At 35.3% G+C, this 11,156-nt stretch overlaps 1 protein-coding gene across 5 annotated transcripts in view; it reads right to left on the reverse strand.

Moving 5' to 3' along the window:
- chd6 (chromodomain helicase DNA binding protein 6) overlaps positions 1–8,315 on the reverse strand; it is a 46,325-nt gene extending 38,010 nt beyond the window's left edge. For 4 of the 5 annotated variants that reach the window (XM_058778522.1, XM_058778519.1, XM_058778520.1 and 1 more), the window contains exons 1-2: positions 7,407–7,690; positions 5,575–5,626 (exon numbers count right to left, since the gene is read on the reverse strand). In XM_058778522.1, coding sequence (XP_058634505.1) covers positions 5,575–5,626; positions 7,407–7,429 — 75 coding nt within the window. In that variant the 5' untranslated portion in view covers positions 7,430–7,690. The other variant, XM_058778521.1, reaches the window with a different exon arrangement.
- Positions 8,316–11,156: the final 2,841 nt, after the last annotated feature.

The following is an 11,156-nucleotide window of genomic DNA, read 5'->3' on the forward strand; positions in this document are numbered from 1 at the left end:
CCAAAAAACCGCAACACACGGCTCTGTAATTTTTCTCGCGACTGTATTTTCAAAACAGCCCACTTGTGCTGATATTCTGCTCAAGAAACATTTATTATTATCAATGTGGAAAAGAGCTGTGATTAATATTTTCAGGGAAACCATAATAGGATTTTTTCTTCAAAAAAAAATCTAACTGATCCCAAACTCTGAACGGTAGTGCATATACATTAATAAAATAGTTTTACTATAATAGTTTTAAATTTTAAAAAAAATCATAATAAATCATAATTTGTATCTGTACAGATGCCTTTAGGTCAAAGGATCAGGAAAAACATGAATTCATTCAATGCTAGTGTGCATGTATATTTTGAGTACATATCATATTTCATGTTTACCTAAATGCAAACAATGACTGTCATTTTTCTTCAAGATTAATGACAACAGACAGAAATATCAGACCCAATTGTAAAGCCTCCTTTGACTTGTTAATCACTTTATAAACCTGCAGTGATTTCAAATTGGTCAAAATCAAATAACAGTTTAAGCTGGTGTGAATCCCTGCTGGTTCCTCAGAAAGGCCTGACAATGAAGCTCTCAGGGCGCTTAGGAAGTGTCCTTTGAATCACTTTCCTCGCAGTGCGGGAATGAAAAAACGAAATTGGACTAGTTTGATTTTGACACCACCAAAATTCAAATCCAAATGCAGATCAGATTATTTGCATGAGAGTGACATGAAACTACCAGAAGAGTGTCTGAGTGTGAAAGCGCTTTTCTGGCCTTTCTCAACTTTAATGTCTTTAAATTCTTTTTAAGTCATCCATAATCTACTGGTGTCTCCAACGTGCTTCTCTCAAAAAGGTGGTCACACTGTCAAAGCAACAAACACATGAATCCCGTTGAACAGACAATGTGACAGAGAGTTTTATCCCATCCAAGTTAACTGCTTCATTGCTGTACTGACTACTGACACACAGCCATTCTTCACTTCAAGAAATCCCAGCGCCGAGTCTAGATCCGCTGCGCCTGACAGCAGACCAAAAGCCTCCCTGATCCGGCTGACAATCCGACAGCTTCACAGAAGTGTCCTCGGGTGGTTTTCCACATAAAGGTGAGAAATGCTGTACATTTCTCGAAACCAGGAAAGCCTTACTACAACACACCACGTCTAACATTGACATTTATTTACTGATGCAGCAATAGTGATCAAGGGGGAAGCACGAGAGACAGAAGGAGTTTGAGTGATGCTGACATTGATTTATGTTCTGTTTAACTTGTGCATGATCACAACGCTGGCTGGGATTTATTCACAACTCATAAATGTCACAACTGATTCTTTGTACTAATTACTATGGTCTCAAAAGTGTTGAAACAGACAGGCAGACACACAGGAATACATAGACATGCGTGATGCATGATAAAAGGGAATTCATAAAAATGTTTAAAATACTGTATTGTGGATTATTTTTCATCATGGGAACTCTTTTGTAACCTCCTAAATCTTGACTAACTAAAATTTCCCACACAGATGAATACACATTAAGGCATATTTAAATACCGATTGCATGCTCCAATGTGTTGAACTCTACAGACCGAAGCATACTGCGGTAATGTTCAACTTTGACATCATTTTCCCCTGACGTTTCAAAGCACAGCCAATGATTGCTAGACAATTAGCATGATTATGTGGGTGTTGCCAGCCTGAAAACCAAAACAAACTGGAAGAGAGATTGCATAGATGCACAGAACACAATGTCAAAGGCACATCATTCAAACGGATGAGTGAATATATTTTTCTGCTACACGTCACACCTTCTTTACAAGTACTTCTGTTGTATTTCTTAGGAAATTGCTAGGGAATTTCATTGATTTCTAATCAAACATTAACAAAGCAAAACTGAGTTAAACATTATCATCATCTCTACATCCTCATCTAGAAGTATGAGGTGTGAATGGAGGTTAAGTTACTGAATGTTCTGAGTACTAATCAGACATGTGCAGGTCCACACTGGGGGTCTCCACAGATTTCAAACACATCACACACAGAGTTCTGCACTTACTAAAATACTAACCTCTCTAAGAAAATCTCATAAAACATGTTCTATGTAGCTTTTTGTATCTAAGGAAAAACACACTACTTGATGCAGATACAGAAATGTCAATTTTACAAATGCAACTTTATGTCTTAATGTTGCATTAAATTATTTTTACTGCTATTTTGCAGGACACAAAAAATTTAGATTCAAGTGTAAATGCCAATATTATGATGATTCAAGTCATTTCTGTACGAATATCCATGGATTATTTACATTCATCTGTAAAATAATGAAATATTTATGCATATCCAAAAACGCTACAGAAAAACTGAGAACAACATTAAATGTTTAGGAGTTGCCAGAAAGCATTAGATATTAGTTTATAATTCAGTTTATTCCATAAGATCTATCTTAGCTAAATGCACCTCAATCTTCCTGAGTGTTTTAGTAGATTTCTAAGAAGCTGAATTGCAATGGTTTTGTATATATTTATAAATTAAAAACAATATTAACATTTGATCATCCTCCGAGATGTTAAAATGCAAGCACAAATTGTTAAAAATACAGATATAAAAAGTAGGGGTGTCAACGTTAACGCGTTAACGCATGCGATTAATCAAAAATAATTTACCGTGTTAATATTTTTTAACGCAAATTAATCGCTTGATCCTTTTACTAATGTGTATTATACTTGGAATGTATACCTGGCAACTTAAGAACTGAGAGGCGGTTGTAACACAAACAACGTGAGTTTCAGCAGAGCATACATGTTAAGGCTTTTACACAGCAGAAATAAACATGACAACAGCCACTATAGATTATATTAGATAATAAACACACAATTACGATAGATATGGTCTGTATGTGATTTTCTTGAGATAATGTGTACATCTGAAATGCTAATTTGTGCAGTGATATAAAAGGCTATAAATAGCATATTTTAACAACAGTAAATGACCAAATTCCACATGTGATCGCAAAAGGAAGTTATTACAAACGTTCGATGGTGGTTTGAAGTGAGTTCTGAGTAAAAGTGTACTATTAATCTCATAAATTGTCTTATGAAGCATGATGCTAATGTTAGCTCTAATGCACCTGCAGAACAGGTCCAATTCTTCTTCATAATACATTTTGTCATAATACTTCACGTAAGGACGCAAGAAATGTTTTGTTGTATTTATTTAGAAATACTTTTGATAATAGTTTTTTGCCAGTTTAAAAGCTGATAATGGCTGAATAAAAACAAAAGAATAATGATAAAAGAATAATAAGGATTATGTCTCATACCTGGCAGAAGTGTGAAAGGTTCTGTTTCCTTAAACTAGTTTCATGCATTTCTTTTTCAACACATTTACAGGTAAATCCTAGTATTTTAAATTTGCGATTAATCATGATTAATCACAGTCCATGACTGTGATTAAAGTGATTAAATTTTTTAATCGATTGACAGCACTAATAAAAAGACAACATCGAAAACTGTCTGCAATGCATGAAAACAAGGTTTTTAAAAATGGTCATCAATAAAAATTGGAAAAGCTTGTGCAAATAAATTTTCACTATGTATGACATTAATACGCACTAGAAAACTGAAGTATAAGTGATACAAATCATCACACCATCCCGCAATGAATCCAGCTGGTCAGAGGAGAGGTCTTTTAGATGCATGTTAATTCCAGTTTTTGACTGACCACTTGTGATTACATCACCCAAAACGCGTGTTGATATTTGGCATAGTTACCAAATGTACACTAAGCCAATAATTAATAGCACAGCTATATGCTAAAGCTGTAATATAAAAAGCACAGATGGTGCACATTAATCGGACATGTAGCAGCAATGTGAACAAAATGATTATTGCTAAAATTATACATTTAAACTTCTTGCAACTTTGTGTGCGGAGTTTACACTGGGTTTAAGTCATACCATGTAGGTGCTGCAGACAGCATATTCGTACCACATGCCAACAGATATTATATTCAAAATTTTAGCATTTACCTGTAGGACAGGAATCACTGCACCAGCCAGCCGGCGCTGACAGTACCTACACTTCTAGAGAGCGTCTGACTCAAGCATCAACTCAGGAGTAACTGAGGTGCTTTGGCCAGTTTGGTCAAACAGATACTCAAAACAGATGTTTAACTTCTTGGTTTTTGACCGTCATTATAAAAAATAAACTCTGCAAACACTGGAGGTAGATTCAGAAGATTACCGTTCAAGAAGAATACAAGATATCTTCCATTTGATGCTTTCCTAACAAATAACAGCTATTCATTAGCTTAGGCTATGAAGAAATGATCTGCCTTGAATCTTCAACTCAAGTCAAAAGTCATCAGTAATTGTGACAGAGTATCCGAGTTTATAAAATGGATAGTTACCACAATAAATTCTGATTGGATGAGTCACATTCAAAGGCATATAAAATGCAGATATGCGCACAGTTGCACATTCTATATAACACAGAAAGCTGCTTTGATGCTTGGCAACCATAAACATGCTGTAGCCGACAGAAGTGTTTATTTAACAACACACCTTACCCATGCTACAATCACTAAAATCACAACCATCTAAGGCCTTTCGTGGCTTGAGCAATAATTTATCAAGTCAAAAGTCATCATAACTGAGATTATATATATATATATATTTTTTTTTACATATCTCTGATTCTAATATTGAAAAAAAAAACAAAAAAAAACATTGAATTAAAGAGTAAAAATATGCATTACAAAAGGGCAGTAGGACATGGTCTTGGCCAAAATGTGAAAACGGACTGAAAGATTCTTAAAAGCCCCCAAAAACTGATTTAATATATTAATTGTTTCTCATATGTAGCAAAGAAACTCAAAGGAGAGCAAATGTCTTCTACTGAAAAAATATACTATTGTAATCTCATATGTGTGTCCTCTAGAGTTTCAGAGATCTGTCAACAACACAACTCATATTTGCCTGCTATCAAAATTCAAAGGATTCATTATGAATTTTTCTCATAAAATTCTTCCATAAGCAGATAATCTTAGCTATGCTGCCCACGTTACTTTTATAGCTCTATACTCTTACTATATATAAAAAATATTTAGTTTCTATTTTTACTAGGAACTGTAGGAGACACAAAGTTGATTTTGCAATGCAACACAACTGAGAACCCAATTAAATCTCCAGGACTGTGAAAATAATAACTGAAAACCATAACAATCTTCTAGGAGGATATAAAAACAATGTGATCAAACATATTTCAGAAGCTTTCTGCACATTTTACATGTGCCTCAAATCCTAATCGTAAACCTATAGTCTCAAAGTATTGCACTCAGGGAAAGTTAGCATCAGGGTAAGTTTAACTACCTAAGAGGCTTAGAAAAAAAATACTGCAAACAGCACTTTAAATATTAAAGACAAAAAGTAGGTTGAGAATCTTTCTGAATTACAGCTATAGTGCAAGGACTAAAACTTATGCTAATTTTGAAATGACGATGAAAGTGTGAGAGACGGTGTGAGAGAAACAGAGAGAGGGAGACAGAGGGAACTCTCACACAGTGTCTGACAGAAACACATGTGATACACCGACCTGCTTGTCCTTCTTTTGTATTTTCATTTTTTCTTGATATCTGTGTCTGTGTCTGGAATACAGAGATACAAGGAGTCATGAATATAGAAATTATGCAAAGCATAAACCAACTTTTTAATTATTCTGAAAATAAAAGCATTTAGAGTGTGGTTCCATTCAGAGTGCACAACAAATTTTAAAGGCAGTTCAAACTAACATCTAGACATCTTAGTCATTACAGTCTTGTGATCTATTAAATAAAAAAATTATGAATAAATACATAGTAGAAAAAATTTTGATTAAAAATGCATATTATGAATAAGACTGCAGTAGACATTAATAATATTTACCATGTCATGTCAATAAACATACTCTCATTCAACACTAGTTATACATAACTTTACAAGGTAATTTTATATTGCATCACCACCCGTCACCAAGACATAACTTTGTAACAACAAAAGTGTGTATTATTCATATGATTGACTTAAACTTCTCTCCACTTTTGCTAAATATTTTATTAACTTTAATTTTCTAATGGGTTTAATTGAAATAATTTGTAAGTTTGAAACATTCACTAAAACCAAGGCCATTAGATACTAACCGGTTCCTTAAGTTGCATTACTTAAAGTTAGTGTCAATCTACCTGTGGTGCACTGTCATTGAGTTAAAACTAAAAACATTAAAATCTCTATAAGTGACATAAATCTGTAATAACAGCAGAATTACATCATACTAACTATCCCATTGTTTGAGGTAAGACAGCTGTCAATCTACCTGTGATGCTCTTATATTAAAAAGAAAAATATAAAGTTTTGACACAAACACAACATTATTAGTTGTTAATTTTCACCATAAACTAGGTGAGACCCTTGGTACAAACTAACCCATTGCTTGATGACAGAGAGGTGTCATTCTACTTGTCGTGCAATTTATACAATTTTTTAATTGTATAAAAAGGGAAAGTATAATGTTTTGACATGAATGCAACATCTATGGTGATATAACTCCACATTTACACATATATTTCAAAAGGATTACATTATAAACCAAACGGGCCCATTGATACTATCTAACCCATTCCTTGAACTATGACAGATGTCAATCTACCTGTGGTGCACTGTCACTGAATTAAAAACAAAAACATTAAGTTGTCACAGTAACGCAACATTATTTGTGATATAAATCTATAATAATCACATAATTACATCATAAACCAGGTAGGACCCCAAATACTAACTAACCTATTACATGAAGCAAGACAGGTGTGAAACTACCAGTCATGCGTTATTATTGTATAAAAAAGAAGGGCATAAATTGTTGACACTAATGCAACATCATTAATTGTATAAATCCGTATGAACACTTTAATTTCAAAAGGGTTACATTATAAACCAGGTGGGCCCCTTGACACTAACTAACCCGTTCCTGGAGTTAAGACAGGTGTCAATGTAACTAAGGCATGTCCATTGTATAAAAAATAAAAAGCATGAATTTGTTACAATAACGCTTTCGTATTAGTGACAAAAATCAATAAAGAACGGGTTAATTACAACAGGGATATCGCACAAACCAGGAGTAGAAGTAAACCACATGAGTGCTAGAAGTTACATTGTTCCTAGTACTTGATAGCAGTCATGGGATGCTTTGTGCCTCAACAGATGCCAAACTTGCCTCATAAAGCACTCTTATAAAAAGCCTAACATCGTGTCCCATATACATTAGCCCCTGTAGGGCGCTAGCCAGCGTGCTAACTGTAAAGTCACGGCAACGGTGCTCTATATTTCAGGCGTTACACGCGTGAAGAGCCGCTCAAACTCCGCGGAGGGACCGTCAAACGCGACCTCACCTACCTGGACACGCCGGCTCCGGACATCAGTTAGCGTAAAAACCTACGCGTTCCTCTCTCCGCATTTATTTCCAAGGACACTAAACGCCATGACAGTTTAGAAAAATGCATAAAAAATTAGAGGGGGTGGGAGTCGGGGAAGGGAAAAAAACTCAGAGCAATTTCTTTAATCCTAACGCACAAGAGCAGTTCATTCATGAGGGGATGCGAGAGTTTGACGCGTCCGCGCGCCACCTACTCCATGCGGTTTTACGCGCGACGCGTTAAAATTAAAAAGTTTAAAGATGTGCTTACCTAAAATGGCTACTGCGGCAGCCAAAATACAAACAGCTATTATTTGGTGAAGTTTAGCGCTGGCCGCCTGCAACAACAGCCTAACATGCGTTTAGGCCCGTATTCTGCCGCTCGCCATTGGACGAGTCTGAGCGCAGCTGGGCCGCTGGAGGCTCCTATTGGCCAGCGAGCTGTCACGCAAGCGACGCTGCGCTAAGCTTGTCTGAGAGACACATATCGCCAGCGACCATTGTGTACTTTTAGCCCGTTGTGTGGATGTGGATGTTTTTGCTGCAATTCAAGTGGTTTTTCTATTCCAATTCTTCCCCGATGACCGAAAGCACGCGCTGGGTTCATTCGCGTTTGTCGCGTCGCGTCCGGAGTGCAAAAGCTACGCTGTGGGTTTTATGTTTCTTCTCGCCGCATCCACCAATCGTGATGCTTTTTACTCCATCATTACGGCGCCTGTGAGAGAGGAAAAAAAATGTAACATTCCACGTCTTTGCTCATGTTTCATATCCCGGATGTGAGAATAGCAGGGGTTATAATAAAGCGTGTGGGTGAAGCTGCATATGTCCTTGTGATGTGTTGGGTTTCCTGAAGCTCTTTTGAGTAATGCGAAGCTGTGTTTGACTTGTACAGAAGAAATTCACGCCGTGCTTCAAACAGTTTAGGATATGCCATTGCCGTAAATTGGGCGTACTTGTCTTGCACTAAGTAAAAAGTACCATGGTACTACCATTGTTTAGATATGGCACCATGGTCATTGGTCATAGACTTGTACTACATATACTTTGAGTACCATGTACAGTAAATAGCATGGTGCAAGGCTATGGTATCATAAGGTACTTTGTTTGAAATATACCATGGTACATCTAAAATAGCTTTGTAATAACACGTGTACAAAACCCTGGTAGTAGTAGACTACCATGGTACTTCTTGATACCCTTTTCTTTTTTCTTTTTTGTAAGTGATGGTATTATTTGTAAGGAATAACAAAAATGCCATTTTTAAAAGTTTGTGCTTTTTGTTTTTAAAGAAATTAATACTTGTATCCAGCACATTAAATTGATCAAAAGTGACAGTAAAGACTTTTATGATCTTACAAAAGACTACTGCTGAACTTTCTATTCATCCTGAAAAACATTTAACATGGTTTCTACAAAAATATTAAGCATCATAACATTGATAATAATAAGAAATGTTTCTTGAGCATCAAATCAGCATATTAGACTTCTGAAAGATCATGTGACACTGAAGACTGGAGTAATGATGATGAAAATTCAGCTTTGCACCACAGGAATAAATTACATTTTAAAACAGATTTAAGTAGAAAACAGTTGTTTTAAATTCTAATAGTTTTTTTCACCTCAATTTTACTGTTTTTATTGTAATTTTGATCAAATAAATTGGTAAGTAAAAGAGACTTTATATTTGCAAAAATAAAATAAAATCTTACCAGTGCAAATGTTCAATCAGTAGCATATATTTGTTTACACTTTTTGCATGTAATAGAACATTTTATCTTAAGTCTAGCCTTCTAATGAGTTTTTACATGTCAAACACAACACTTAAAAATCACATGGATTTCCTCTTAAAGGTAAGAGGATGTTGACTTAAAGTCTCATCTCGGCACTCAAATAAATTACCTGCCAATCCGGTAGTTGATGAGCGTTAAACCTACTGGCACAAACTGAGTGCTGTCACACTACAACATTATTCCAGATTGATCCCCATTTTATATACATTTACAATTTCAAAAGTTTACAACTTAGCAAAACTTTCCAGAAGATGACAGAAAAGCTGAATTTGGCATCTTTTGCTAAAGGTTTTTGGCAGTTTTGGCTTGTAATCTGCGGCTGAGTTACATGTGCTTTGAGGAGCACACTGTAAAGAGACCTTCAGCTCTGTTATGTTAATTCATAAATAATTCAACTTCTGAACTTTTTTTTTTTTTTTTTGGCAATTCATGCAATTGACATTTTTATGCTCGGCAGATGCGTTCTTACTACACACTCTCAGAAATAAAGGTACAAAAGCTGTCACTGGGGCGGTACCTTTTCAAAAGGTACATGTTTGTACCTAAAGGGTCCATTTTGGTACTTTAAAGGTACATATTAGTACTTAAAGTGTATATATTTGAACCTTATAGGCACAACGTGTACCTTTTGAAAAGGTACTGCCCCAGTGACAGCTTTTGTACCTTTATTTCTGAGAGTGCAGAATGTGCATATCTCATGCCACAACTACTGCAAAGCAAACAGCTCAAGATAGAAGCTATTTTTTGTGACAAATGAAGTGCATTAGCTAAATGAGTAAATGTATTGAAAAGTGCAGAATACATACACTGTGAATACTGTATCACAATCTTGACCTCATTGCAATTTCTTGACTCATATTATCAGACTGCAAAAACATTTTTCTTTTTTATGAGACTTTTTTTTTTACACAAATGAAAAATAAATGATAAACTGAATAAAAAGAATGTGAAGAAATTCAAATGTTATTTTTAAAAAACTGAAGGTAGCATACTGCATAAAGCACAGCATGCAATAAAGTGAAGGACAATCCATCTGAAGCAACCGGGGGTTAAGTGTCTCGTGCAAGACTGCAAAAGCGATGCTCATGGCTCACAGAATCAAAGCCTTGTGTTTTATCTCTAAAACATCACACTACCCCCCTATAAAGGAACCTTTCACTTTCACTGACACAAATGCACACATTAGAATAGATGTAGGTTTGTAATATCAAGGACAAATATAGGGAATACCTCTGAAGAGGGATAGCGTTCATTCTGCGCTGCAGTCAGAGGATGTTCCCCTCGTGTGTGTTCACCTGCACACGTCTCACTTTCACTGATTGAGGTTCCTCACAGCAGCTGATTTCCAAACCATCTGCTCTATCTCTGCACATATGGTAAACTGACTTGAAGAGATGAAAAAAAAGAAAGGAGGAACAATTAGGTACACTAAAAAAATGGTATAGAAACTATTTTTACTCAGAAATTGCTAGTAAACCTCACAATTAATTACAAAGAAGTGACAAGCAACATGTTAAATTTTGAAGTAGCAAGATTGAAATCAGTAAAATGTATTCAAGTAATCTTGATTGTATTTACAACTTAAAAAAAGAAAAGAAAAAAGTAAGCTGTAGATCAAGCTGCTGTCTATATGTCCTCTAACCACGTCTAAAACCTTTTGTTGACCAAGTAAAATGTATGTTAAAATTATTTTAAATAATTAATATAATAGTAAAATTATTATTAATTAATATAAATGTAATCATATGTGTTTTTCCCCCTCACAGACTAAATGTGCCAATCAGCTGAAAATAAAATACATGCACACACACAGGTTTGGTTTTGTGAATTGTGGGGACATTCCATAGGCGTAATGGTTTTTATACTGTACAAACCGTATTTTCTATCGCCCTACATCTAACCCTACCCCTTACAAGAAACTTTGTGCATTTTTACTTTCTC

Source organism: Onychostoma macrolepis, chromosome 06 (genome assembly GCF_012432095.1).
Source record: "Onychostoma macrolepis isolate SWU-2019 chromosome 06, ASM1243209v1, whole genome shotgun sequence".
Classification (NCBI taxonomy): Eukaryota; Metazoa; Chordata; class Actinopteri; order Cypriniformes; family Cyprinidae; genus Onychostoma; species Onychostoma macrolepis.